Here is a 14114-nt window from a genome sequence, read left to right as displayed (position 1 = left end):
AGTCTTACATTTATTATTTATAGTGATATTGATTGAGTTGAATGTCTTGATATTCGATGATCCGTCATTGGTTTTGGTGTATAGTTCTTAGCTCCTCGTTGATCCCGGGGAAAAATAAGAAACATATACAAATCTATAAAGCATCTATTGAATCAAAATATTATCATGTCTGCTACTTATTTTGAAATACTAACATGATTTTTTTGCCTGAAATTGAATTTCCTCAATTAGATCGAATGCTTCTTCATGTTGCAATATAAGTTTTGTTCATATTGTTGCAATTTTAGTATAACATTAGCAAACGAAACATAAATGTAAATTTAAGTTGCGAATATTTTCAACTAAAGTTATTTCTAGTTTGCGTCATTACTTTGTAATTAACAAATTAACGCCCCCAAATAGCATCAATTTGAGAGGGGATGTCGGTCATAAATATTTTTCGTCTCCCTATATATACTACTATGTTTTCCTAAGAAGATACGACAAATAGTTGACTAAATTGCTATCTTAGTTGTATAAAATAGTCTTCCTAAAATAGGCTAGACAAACTAGACAATAAAATGTATGATTTATTAATAATAATTACACGTAAAGACTTGTATCATTATTTCTATAAAAAAAATTACAATATTAAATCATTTTCACTGGGAAACCCAATCAAAGATGAGTTGGTGATGCTTTAATTGAAGCCACCAAAAAGATATCCTGACCAAAATTAACCTGAAAGTTCTAATGTTAGCCACAAATATATTGATTAAAGGCACAACAAAAGAATACTTCGTCTAATACTCAGCTGAAGATTCTCATTCATGCATGACCTACATAAATATTTCCTTGTAGAGGATCAATCAATGATTCCTCAACAAAGTTCGGACCAAATATATCTTTATAGAGAAAGTAGTATGGTTTCTCCCAAGATCAATACAAAAATATCTTATCTAAACTATGTCTAATGTACATTGAATTTGTCTTCTTTTTTTTTTCAAATCTAAAACACAGTTTCAATCCATATTCAATTAATGGGTGAATTTAAAATAAAAAGAATGATTTAAATATGAATTCAAAATATTAAAATAATTTGACTTCATTTGGTTATAAATTAATTTTTAATTATTTGGAGCCGTACCTTTTAGCACAGCATTTTCCGTAATGAATTTAAATAACACTGTAAAATGAGCTGACTTTATATTCTTACAGATTGTTCACGCAATGAACAATAAACTAGAGATATTGACAACAGCACAAACCTTTCATGACAATTATAATTATATATAGTTAATCTGAACTAGGAATTGCAAATGAAGCTTGAGAGAGCTAAAAAAAGTATATATACATTGAAAATGATTTTTAAAATCTCTCGCCTCTATGAAAAAATAGACCTGGATATTTGGAATGAATAAAAAACTAGCTACAAGTTTAATCTAATAACTTACAACACAAAGATGCATTACCAATTACTAGTACACTCAAGAAACACAAGCGTTCTACATTACAGGCCAACCCACTTGACCCATCGAAAAATCCGACCAATTCTGAAGGGCAACTCATAGTCATTAGCAACAGCAGGTTCTCTTCTAGCAATCTCAGCTTCGGACCAAACATATACCCCACGTTCCACCTTACTACCAGGTACGGTATTATCCAGAATAACAGCCACAAGAAAGGCTATCACCATGTGTAGCGAAAAAAGTGTGTTCAACACATAGTTCAACTGCAAAAGGATTAACAAGTGCTCTTTTAGACAAACCTAATATTCCAGCACAAGACAAGTTTCTACAAAGGAGTAACAGTTATTTTTAACCAGCATTCAAGTGTTAAAATAACAAAAATAATTAATACCAATTCCAGAGACATAATGAATTCAATACTTTTTAGCTTAACAGTTTCACCACATAATGAATACTTGGTAAAAACTATGGAGTAACAGGCAATTTTGACCTTACAATAAGAAACCAAATACATGGAGTAGTTTCAATGTCCATTCACAGTATCATGGAAATAAACATGTAATTAGAGTTTCATTAGCCACACACCCATCTAGAGAGATGAAAGTGGCCTTTGAATTACTTTCTATCTTTTTTGAAAATTTGACATAAATTCAAACATCATATACATGCCAGTAAAACATACCCCTCCATATTTGCTGTGGATAGGCCCGTGAGAAGCCACAATATAGGGCTGAAAGTAATTTGGCACAGACAGGTTGGAATTTGGAGTGATGCCATATTGTTGAAAGTAAGCAGGTATTGAAAGAGAGAAAAACAGTGATAGCCCAACTATGATGATATTGCGAGAGCTTCCAGCCTCACTGTAGCGTAGATTTGACAAGCCTAATGCAGTGAGCATTGCCCACATAAAGCAGAGGAGACCCGCAACCATAACTTCAGGTATTGAAGCAATGAATCCTCCAACCTTACCTGTTGTGCATAAGCAAAATTAAACACAGATAATTTGTAAAAGAAGTCGTTTCACGGATGAGAGCATAAAACTACAAAACTATTAAAATGGGCATAAGAAAAGGCAGCAAAAAGCAGATTGAATAAATCACACATCCTAACTGTGTATTATGACTTATTTAGTCACAAAAATGGATAGACATCCGAGAAATCAACAACTTATTTAATGTTTCTATATAGGTTGATGGACTTTGTGATGAACAGTGAGGTTAAATGGCATTGGTAACACTGGTTATGAATAACCACTCTTATATGCCAAAAGTATGGATAGGAGAACTGAGAAAGTATCTCAGAGAAGCTTCAAACCACTTTTTCGGTTAGAATTGAGATTTTATGCAATGCCAGTAGCTATACTGCTTCAAAGCACATGTTCAACAGACAAATTGAAAGCAAGAAAGGTTCTTTCACTTGGAAGATACAAATCTCTCTAGATCATTTATTCAAAAAGGGCTAACTAGCATCCAGTTAGATAAAGCCCCATTGAAGCATTTAGTTGCAACGAAATATGAAGCACGAGTGTAGCTGGGTCAGTCAAACATGTATCAAATCCAACACAAATTTTAATATAATTGAGCATTTTCGAGTTATTTACATATCTCACGATGATGCTAAAATAATATTGCTATCATAAAATATTATGGTAGTTAGTAATTTGGAAATATGCAACTTAGGAAAAGCATTTGTAAATGCAGGGAAAACTGAATATTAAAGGTTGCAAAATTATCTAATCATATGTATGTAAACAACCTAAGCAATGTTGAGATTCTCTTACCTTTCATTTAACACAGTTAACTTAAAAACCAGCTTCTCTGAGTGCATTATTTAGCACAGTTAAACACATAAATCTGTTAGTGCCCTTAGTCATACCTTATATGACAACACAAAATCATGTAAGAAAATGAATCTCATGATTCATATTTCAAATGTATGAAATTAATATTGATGCATATTACTGAAATGCTGAACAGATTCATGAAAAGCTTGACGAAAATTATCTACAGAGCTTGAGCATGAAAATCTTTTCTTTCAGAGATTGTATGGGATGAGATCATGAAATCAATAAAAACAGTTTCAGATATTATAGAATCAAGCTCTAAGTTCAAATTTTTAGAAAACATACCATATGCATCAAAGTATGAGTTCAAGAGAGATAAAAGGAAAGAATATACAAAGACTTTTGTACTGGTTCATTCTTAACTCTAGGGAGCTACATCCAGTTTTTTAATCAGCTAAGCATGATTCTATTAAATTTTCAAACTATGAAAACACCTCACATGCAAACTTAGAAAAGCTAACCAGGAAAGTTTCTTGAACACTACCAGAACACTTTCAAACCCACTTATGAAACTCTACTGTAAGCTATACACCTCAGCACAACCCGTCTTAAGGATTTACAAACCCACAATGCAAAAGAAAAAGTTCATAACAACATCATTTGGAAAAGAGTCTAGCCAAAAAACAAATGGCCAATCTTGCATAGGATGTCAAACTTTTTTGCTCTTTATCCACAAATAATTCTTGATGATCTTCTGCAAAGAAGCTAGACCATTGTAGAAGAACTTGATTTCTCTCACAAAAACCTATTTGATCATTTGTTGGAATGATTTGATATAGAGAAAAGAGAGTTTTCAAACCTTTATATTTGCTGCCCTTTGAGTTTTAAAGAAAAGACTTAAATTTTAATGGATTAAAATGATTTTAAGAGTGTCTTTTAAGACCAATAAATTACTAGCTTTAAGACAGTTTGACCAACATAAAAGTCTACTGTGAGTACCTCAAAATAACTTATTGAAGAGTTTCTAGCTTATAAACTACAACCTACTTCAGCTGGCTTCTAGTTTGCAATTTGTTTAATTTTCTTCCATTACTACCCCTTAGACAACTAATTATTGCACTATTTTTAGTATCTGATGGCTTGCTTTTTAATTTTTTTATGTAGTTCAAATTAAAAAAGATTTATTATAAATTGAAGTAACTAATGTTTTATTTCATGATGCAATGTGAAAATTAGAGATTGAAAATTGTTAAAAAAAATCATGTTACAGGAGTTTAAATAGAGAAGTATGAAAATTTAAATTTAATTAATACTCATCAAATCAACTTATTTAAACAAAATTACTTTTTCAAATAAAAAAGTCTATACAACTTTAAAAAAAATACTAAAAAGATTAATAATAATTTAGTTACTTGAAAAATGTAAATTATAATTACATAACATCATATTTTTGTTAAAAAACATAAATTTCATTTATATAATAAAACTTATGTAGTTATTTTACATTTACCAACTAGTTTATCATCTAGTTTACCAAGCACTTCTAATCCAATAAGCTAGTTTATCATTTCGAAACTTTTAGGTATGAGCTTAGCAACTAGTTTTGCCAAACATACTCTACATAGATTAAATCAATTAAATCATATAACCTTCACATTTACATTCTCCATTTTATTATGTTAAATCCAATCATATAATCTCTTTGATAATAACTTTAATGGATTAAACTAGAAATTAACAAAAGAACATTTAAAATCTTTCTAATGTGTGTAAAACAAAAAATAAAAGGAAAAACACATCACCACTATATCTAAAAAGTCAAATACAAGGTTTGAATCTACAACACTTCTAAGAGGTATTGCATCACTTGCCAACAAACTCTTCATATGTGATGATTGATGACAAACTTTCCTTTATCATTATATAATTTGTGTTGATCAAGTCATCAGGTTGTGTAAAACAAAAAAATATTTTTCTCGCTTTTTATATCATCAAATCTAATTATATGTTAATGAAAAAGAATGAAGCAATTAAAAAAATCACAAACATTTTCATCAATGAATGAGATTATAAAACATGACATTAAATAAATAAACTCACATTACATTGGAACCAAGATGACAAACTTTCCTTTATCATTATATACTTTGTGTCGATGAAGTCTTCAGGTTTTGTAAAGCAATAAAATATTTTTCTCCCTTTTGATATCACCAAATATAATTATATGCTAATGAAAAAGAATGAAGCAATGAAAAAAGTACACAACATTATCATTAATGAATGAGACTACAAAATACAACATTCAATAAATAAACTCATATTACATTGAAAACTTCGAGAATAGGCTAACTCAAATTGCATTGAAACCAAGGAAACATTAGAGCAATACATAGAACACACTCAGCATGGAAAACCAATTAACTCTGGTTCTCAAGAATTTTCTGTCTTGTTGAAGGACAAGCGAAAACTCAAGAAGAATTAACTATCTTGTGCTGAAGGATAATGGAAAACACAAGATTGCACTATTTTCAAAATCTTAAGCAGCAAATTGTTGAGATCAAGGAATAAATTGTACAACTTCAATTAGCAAGAAATAAATAGTTTTCCATGCTTTGACTGAATTCAATGCGTTGCTCTAACGTCTAATCCACTAATGAATATGTTTTGTTTTGTGACAACTTTTTTTAAATGCTTCAATTTTTTCCCCTTCTTACATTTGATGATGATGTTAGAGGGAAGAAAAAGTTTCTCTTTTGTTAGATTTAACATACTAAAAGACAGAAGGGTAATATGTGGGGGTTGTCTGGTTTAATCCATTAAATCAGCTTGATCAAATAATGAATGTATTAAAATTACTTTAATATATAAACATGCACGAGGCTTTGTTCCTTCAGAAGTCACAGAGCATTTTAACATTAAATTTGACAGCCAACAACTATTAAAGGTTTGAAAACTCCCTTTTCTCCACATAAAATCGTTTTCACAGAAAGATCAACTAGATTTTTGAGAGAGAAATCAAGTTCTTACACAGTTGTTTAACATCTTTTCAAAAGTATATCAAGAAATTTTTGTGGATCAAGATGAAAGAAGTTCAACATTCCTATGAAAGATTAGTGTTTTGCTTATGAAGGTTTACTCAGATGATATTCTAAACTTTTTCTTTTGCATGGTGGGTTTGTAAATCTTTCAGACAGGGGCTGTGTTAAAGTGTATAACTCATGTTAGATTTTCATAAGTGAATTTGAAAGTGTTCTTTTGGGGTTCAAGAAACTTTCGTGGTTAAACTTTCTATCTAAGTTTGCATGTGAAGTGTGTTTATAAACTTTTAAAAATTTGGTGGAATCCTAATCAATTGATTGAAAGACTAGATGGGTTAAAAGTGAACCAGTATACAAATCTCGTTATGTTACTTTCTCTCTACCCCTTGAACTCATGTTTGGGGCATATGACATGTTTTCTTAAAAATGTGAAGATTTTTAAACCTGATATTGATTTGAAGACCTCGTCGTACCTTACAATCTTATAAAAGAGAAGTTCTTCGTTGATCATTGAAACCATTTGACTCAAAGGAAATAATTCTCAGTAAATTTCAAACCCAATTGAGTTCAACCCCCTCCCCCTCTTGCTGGACCATTTTTCTAACACTACTCAAATTGATATATTTGGAAACTTTGCACTAATCAAATTTAGCCCCAAAAGACATTTTTCTTTATTCACTTATTAGGAAATCATTGATTAAGTGAAAATAGCAGTAGGCATTTGTTTGGACAAGAACTTACATAGGATTAGATTTATAATTCAGTTTGGACATCATAATGAACTACGATAAGGCAATCTTTTATTCTACATCCTGTAATTCTTCTGGAAGCTTGATTTCCAGAATGATGTTTACAAACATTATATGTTTCACATAAAATAATTGTACTAATTGCTGCAGACCAGAAAAATGAATTTTGAGAATCACTGGGAAACCAAAGAAATTTCATGATAAATTACAGAAACTTACCCACAAGAGACAACACTATCAGAAAGCATGCACCCAGTTGAACTGCCCGGCGGCTTCCCATTTTAGTCACAGCAATTGTGTGAACATTTTCAGTTAAAGTTATAGATCCGGTTCCAGTTCCCCACAGACCAGCCAAGACACTAGAAAGACCTTCAACACCAATTCCTCGACTAAGAACTCCTGTAGTTGGCGGTCTGGATGCAACCAATAACGAAGATGCATGGTATGTGCCAACCTGCAAAGATTAAAGTTGTTAGATGTTAAGATGTGTGTTTCTGTTATTTGGGCTCAGCCTATTCTGTATTAAGGGCATTGGCCCATATCCTACAATATAAATAAACTACCCTATGTGTATGCAAAACACACAAGGGATATTTTCTCCCAATCTTCTCTATTTCTCACAAAAGTAAACAAATATCAATGACACGGTACAATGATTTCTTATAATCCTGCATACAGAGAAAAATACAAGGAACATATCATTTTACTTGAGATATTATACCGTTGTTCTCAACTAGAGCAACACATATTTTTATTTGATAACCACCTTGCAGCATTAGAATTCTTAAAACTTTATCAATTAAATAGTTATTGTCATTGATGTAGTAATTTCCTAAGTCTTGAGATAGAACCAATGCAATATTACTCATCTTACACTTGATGTTTACTTGATATTAATAGATAATGGGCACAAGAAAAGACAGTGATCATATAAATTATAACAAGTTGAAAATCATGAATTTTAAGTTTGGATCCCATAATGTGTAATTTCAATAGCAAAAGTTTTTCACCTTTATTGACGAAGTTTTCAGTTAAAAATTAACTTACAAATAGCATATGCAAGGTTCATATTTTGCCCTCCAAAGGAGCATTTTATTAAATGTATATCATTGTAGTAGGTGCAAATCCAAGAAAAAGAATGGTCTTGTAAATACAATACAACCAGAACAAAGTTATGAAGTTGGTAGTAGATACAAATCACAATTTCCCATCAAAGCCTGTACCACGTCAAAGAAAAAGAGAAGCCTTATTGTTAAAGGAAACAAGAGAAGAAAGGGAAAGAAAATACTTTCATAAAAGCTTACTGAAAATACAAAGAATACAAGCCTTGTATAGACTGAAAAACAGAGGAGAAAAAGTTAAACCTAACCGACTTTATATCTATCATTTACACTTATAAATACAATATTGCTAGAAATGGCTATGAAGATGCTATAAGGGCCCCGAAGATAACTATTTTTTTTTTTCTGAAATAGCATATATCAAGTGATCAACATATTCATAGTAAGATAAAATACAGCCCAGGAAGAGAAAGACAAGAAACTCACCGAATCTACTGATGAGATTAAGGAAACCACACACATTACAAGAGCCATTTTCCAATGGAAGACAGGGGTACCCCATTGTAATGGATAAGGAAACCTAAACCATGGAGAGGATAACAATGCTTGAGATGTATCAACCCGACAACGCCTCATCCTTGAAAAATGTTTTCTACAATGCTCTGAAACCATATTTGAGGCAGGTATATTTATATCGCACCCTTTGTAGCTGTAAGCTCCGGCTTCAGTCAGCAAGAAAGCAAATGCCCATGTAATTGCCAGTCCCAGAGGAACCTGGCAATTAGGCAAAGAAAACACAAATCATTTGCTACAGCCAGAATTTTATTTCAACGACTAAAGAGTTAAGATATTGTAGCAGTCAACTTACTGCATAAATTAGAAATATGCGATGCCCAAGAACAGATATCTTACGAAGATACTGTGGAAATAAAGAAATAACAGATCACAAATTCTAGTCCAGTGCACCAAGCAATACTATCCACACTCCAGGATTTTTTAAATAAAGAATAAATGAGTGAATCCATATTAAAAGAAATAACACTCAAGGTCAATTAAACAAACTTACAAGAGAAAAAACAATAGCCACTAATATTTGAACTGCACCGATCTCAATACATGTACCAACTAATGAGAAACCATAACTGTAAAATGAAAGTCCAACAGCAGCAATAGTTGGGGCTACAACTACAGGATTTATCAACCTGTAAGGAAACACATAAAATGAGGCTCATTATCAACTACACTGAACAGAAAGTAAGACCGAAATTTGATGTTTTTACTTTAGTCAACTCAAGCAATGAAGTGACTTAATTTTAAATTGTGACGAAAGGATTGAAAATTTTACGTTGTGACTAAAGGCCAAAGACATAGTTTCATATTGCATAAAACAACAAGGGGGGTGTGTATAGGTGGGATTGGTGGGAGGAATCATATTCAAAGAAGGTATACGTAAAGCATTTAAAAAAAAATAAAAAACACTTTTTGATGGTACAATTATCTCAGCATCTTACTTATAGGAACTGACAGTATCAATACCATAAACCAACAAAAAATACTCAAACTATTCTAAGAGTATATTGCTTATCTAGCAAGTTTTGGTTAATATATTCACCAGTTCTGTAATGGAAGAGGAGAAATTTTTTAGATCTACATAAATCATCATCTAATGATTGATAGCATGAGAACACCATTATTAATATTATTATAGACCATATTTAAATTTTATATAACCTTCTGTTGTGTTGAATTTTTCAATTATTTATTATAAGAAATGCTGTCGGGAGTAAGCTCAACTAGTACGATGATTGCGTCAGGGATACAGAAACATTTTTAAAATATGAGGTACAACAGGGTCAGGATATGTTAACGCAAGCTTTGCATATACGTACACAAACACATGTATGTATATACATATGTGTGTGTGTGTTTCACTGGAATGTCAGTGTAGTGTCTGGTCTAAATTAAATCATTTAACTAATAACCAGTCAAAGAAAACAAAAACTGGTCAAAACTCCGAAAGATTGATTTATAGTGGGTTATTGAAAATGCTTGATGAGGCCATTTTCATTAAAAGGTGGGGAGAAAAACAAAAGAAAAAAAATGATATTTCCCTTTTTATTTTACACGTAAACCTGCTATTTGTTAATGAACATTGTGTACTCGTGTTTGTTAAAACTTAAATCTAAGTACGACTTTATACTTTTGAATGTTATTAAACTATAGAATGATATTGTCTTTGTATTTTTGGTGTCATAAGTTGTGATATTATATTTCTTTAATACTATTTTACATATTACTTTGTTAATACTGGTTCGATTATGAGTGAACAATTGAACCTTGAACTAGTGTCATGAGCAATTCAATGAATGGCTCAGTTTTAAAAACATTCATACAGTCATAAATATTCATGTATGAAGTCCATATGTAATATGGTCAATAATCTTGGATCTTCTATATGTTTTTAACCCATTAAATATAATTAGGAGTGACAAACTTTATCTTGGATCTTCTATATGTTTTTAACCCATTAAATATAATTAGGAGTGACAAACTTTATGAATCAGATAAAACTAAATTGTTAACTTATTTTTTTATTTATTTAAAAAAATCTAATTCATTCCTTAACAATTTTCTCATGAATGGATATCCAATTCATCCACAAAAATAATGCTTTATATAAGAAACAAATATTTATTTCATCGTATCAAACAAAAGTAGTTAAAGTGGTTAGTTTTAATTAATAATAATGTCACTATTTTAATTTTATTTCAGAAATATTCATAAAATTAAAAGTTTTGAGGGGTGATTGATCTAACTACTCATACTCAGCTCAATGAATTGTTTTTCAAAATGACTTATGTTAATCATGACCAATAATGCATCTGTTTTCATTAAAAAAATGGGTGGATGTCCCATTAATATAGTTCACAATAAATTGAGTATAAAAACAATTAACAATTAATGTAATTGAAATTAGACGTATGTTTTTTAAAATATATATTTTTTAAAACAATTTTTTGAATATTTTAAAAAATAATTTAAGAAAGATTTAAATATGAAAAAAATAGGTAAGTTAATTTTGATTCATTAAGAATTGATTAAATGGTCCATTATATTTTGAAAAATAATAGATGAATCATTAGCCATTCATAAAATTAAATGGATCCATCCATTTTTTATTTTCATATTATATATTGTATTGAATGAATTTATCTATGAATGAATTGGATGGATAAATGGATTGATTGGTCACCCCTAAACATAAAAAAAAAAAACTAAGAAATGAAATCTTATGCGATAATATTTTTGCCCCTCCATAACTATACTTTTGTCTAAGTTCCACTTATAATTCGGGTAACGGGAATTTCTCAGCTTTTAGCACACCACTTGCATTAATGCACAATTATTCAGTTTAGTGAAAAGTTGAATTGTCCATATGTAAAATCAAATAAAAGCAACCAAGTAGAGAAAATCCCAAAATCATACCTTACTAACAGTGACATAAGTCCAGTATATCCAAGTAAAGCTTGAAAAGCTGAACCAATAATTATAGCCCCCTGGAGCTCCTTCATTATATGCTTGAATTTCTGCAAATAGAGAAATAAACCTCATCATCTTTGTTTTTCAATCATTCCATCAGAAAATCTAAAATGTGACATAACTCCCCAATTATGAGTAACTAAACAAAATTAGAAACTGCTGCAACACCCGACAACTTTGTTATAGACAAAACCAATATACAGACAGCAATCAATATCTTCTGGGAGTCAGATTTCCTGTTGTTTGTTGAACGAAAATCAGAAAGTAAATATGTGAATCATATAAACTTCATCCCGCATCAACAGTCGCAATTCATGTTTGCAGGGAATAAAATTCCTAGATTCTGAAAAATAAACGAAAGGAATTGCAGGGAATAAAATTCCTAGATTCTGAAAAATAAACGAAAGGGTAAAGATACAAACATTTCCATTCAATCCTTGAAACTCCGGGGAGTTGATTATGGCGAGCGCTGGCGCCAGATAGACAAAAGAAGGGCCCTGAATCAAGGGTAACCTGGAGCCAAAAGCAACATGCAAGAGAGTAGTCACCCCCGAGACAAAGAGCACGGTCGATACCACCATAGAAGTTTCCTCCTACACTCACTAACACATCAAGAACTTCGCCACCAAAACCAAACACCACACAACACGAAAACACAGACTAAGCCGGATGAAAACAACTCACATGAGTGCCTCCCATGGCAGGAACAATCACAAGCGGAATCAGAACCAACGAACCTAACATCGAAAGGTAGTGTTGAACACCGTATACGCCAATAGGAACTACAGTAACACATACGAAAATCGAAATCATAGTTTAATTCCCACCATAACCAAATCAAATCAACGAGCATTCAATTATTCAAATCCAAATTAAAAAATATTTCAATACCTAAACCAGGTGAATCTCTGAGCTCGTACTTCATATGCGCGTGCCTTGACACGAACTCGTCGACCTCCACCGGCAAGCCGTCCACCACTTCCTCGTGCCTCGCGTTTCTCCTCGGCGGCTGTTCCGCCGCCGCCGCCTGTCCGTTGGTGCTAGGAATTGAATTCTTCGGCACGCCGTCGGAGTCTCCCTGCTTCTTTGCCATAGCAGGCCGAGGCGGAACCGGAACGGGAGGCTTGTCGCCTTGTGCGACGCCGTTAGCAGTTGCCGGAGTTCGAACGCGACCGGCCTCAATATCGCCGTTGGGCGTAGGGATGGTTATCGGGCCCGAATCGGTGGCATTGGTCTCGCCGGAGAATTTGGGCCTGAAACCTGTTTTCTTGGCCCAGGAAGAAGGCGGCATTGGCTTTGGCTCCGGCGGCGACGGAGCTAGGCTGTTACGGTTGTTAGAATCAGAATTGGACATGTTTGTTACAAGCTATATGCTATGCGGTATGCGCAGTGGTGTGCATAGCTTAAGGGTTGCAGATCTGGCACGTGGAGTTGCAGGAATGAAGAAGCGAAGGTGCTAGGGTTTTACACGCGAATGGAAGTGAGAGCGAAAATGGAAAATGTGAGATTTGGAAAGGGAAGAGCAAGGAAAGAGTGAGAGTTGAGTGTGGAGTGAAGGTGAACGTTGGAATTTAAGAGAGATATTTTATCTATCCATTTCTCGTGTTTATTTTGTTCTTTCTTTCCTAGACAAACGGTGGAGTTCAAAATTCTATTACCTGGCTTACGAAGAAAAGACAGAAACAAACAAAACGGAAGGAACTTTGTTGCCCTGCTTAAACGGAGCATCGTCAGGGATTATTATTCCCTCTTTTTCTTTTAGTAAGGCCTACTATTAATATTTTTTTACAATATCTATTAAAATATAATAAACTTAATATAAATTATAAATGGTAATCAATTTTAGGATTAAATATATTATTAGATACAAAATTTGAATTTTCTGATTTAAACTTTTTTATGCATTTTAATTTTTAATTTTTACATACAAATAAATATAATATTTTTATTTTTATTATTTTTTTATATTTAAAGGACATTTCAAATTAGTATTTGAATTCAAATGTGTAAAGTAGTTGTGTGAATTTAGTGAGAAAATTCAATTTGGTTCACTAACTAACAAGTAAAAAAATTTAAATTCGATAAAATTAGTGGATTAAATGAGTTAATTCAATAAATCACGATAAAAAATTTTAATTCCATACAAAAAACAAATGTTTTTAATTAAATCTAAATAAATTTAAACTCAAAATAAATAAATAAAAATATAACACAGTCCAACATAATCCCCAATATTTTGTTTTCTTAAAATATGAAAAGTAATCCGTATCCCGATTTTAAATATTTTTAACCCATCCTAATTTAAATTCCGGTAAATCGAATTGGTTTATAAGTTTTAACTCATTTTGAAAAGAATAATTATAGATAATTGTAATTTCACTTTAAATTTTAAAGTAAATATATATTTTTGTTAAGTAGATAATAATATTGTCACGTCCCATTTATTACTGTGATGAGTTACCTCTACTCCCATAAATGCACCGTGCCACGTGTTC

At 31.8% G+C, this 14114-nt stretch overlaps 1 protein-coding gene across 1 annotated transcript; it reads right to left on the bottom strand.

The window, feature by feature from the left end:
• Nucleotides 1-1305: 1305 nt before the first annotated feature.
• Nucleotides 1306-13326, bottom strand: LOC108340572 (nucleobase-ascorbate transporter 12). Its single transcript, XM_017578043.2, has 10 exons — nt 12511-13326; nt 12304-12401; nt 12042-12212; nt 11566-11666; nt 9146-9281; nt 8948-8998; nt 8566-8853; nt 7238-7472; nt 2131-2417; nt 1306-1711 (listed from the first exon to the last, which is right to left on the bottom strand). The coding sequence occupies exons 1-10, from the start codon at nt 12971-12973 to the stop codon at nt 1490-1492; spliced, it is 2052 nt and encodes a 683-aa protein (XP_017433532.1). The 5' UTR covers nt 12974-13326; the 3' UTR covers nt 1306-1489.
• Nucleotides 13327-14114: the final 788 nt, after the last annotated feature.

This window comes from Vigna angularis, chromosome 5 (assembly GCF_016808095.1).
Source record: "Vigna angularis cultivar LongXiaoDou No.4 chromosome 5, ASM1680809v1, whole genome shotgun sequence".
Lineage (NCBI taxonomy): Eukaryota > Viridiplantae > Streptophyta > Magnoliopsida > Fabales > Fabaceae > Vigna > Vigna angularis.
The sequence above is the reverse complement of the archived record's forward strand: the minus strand, read 5'-3'. Positions and strand labels throughout refer to the sequence as shown.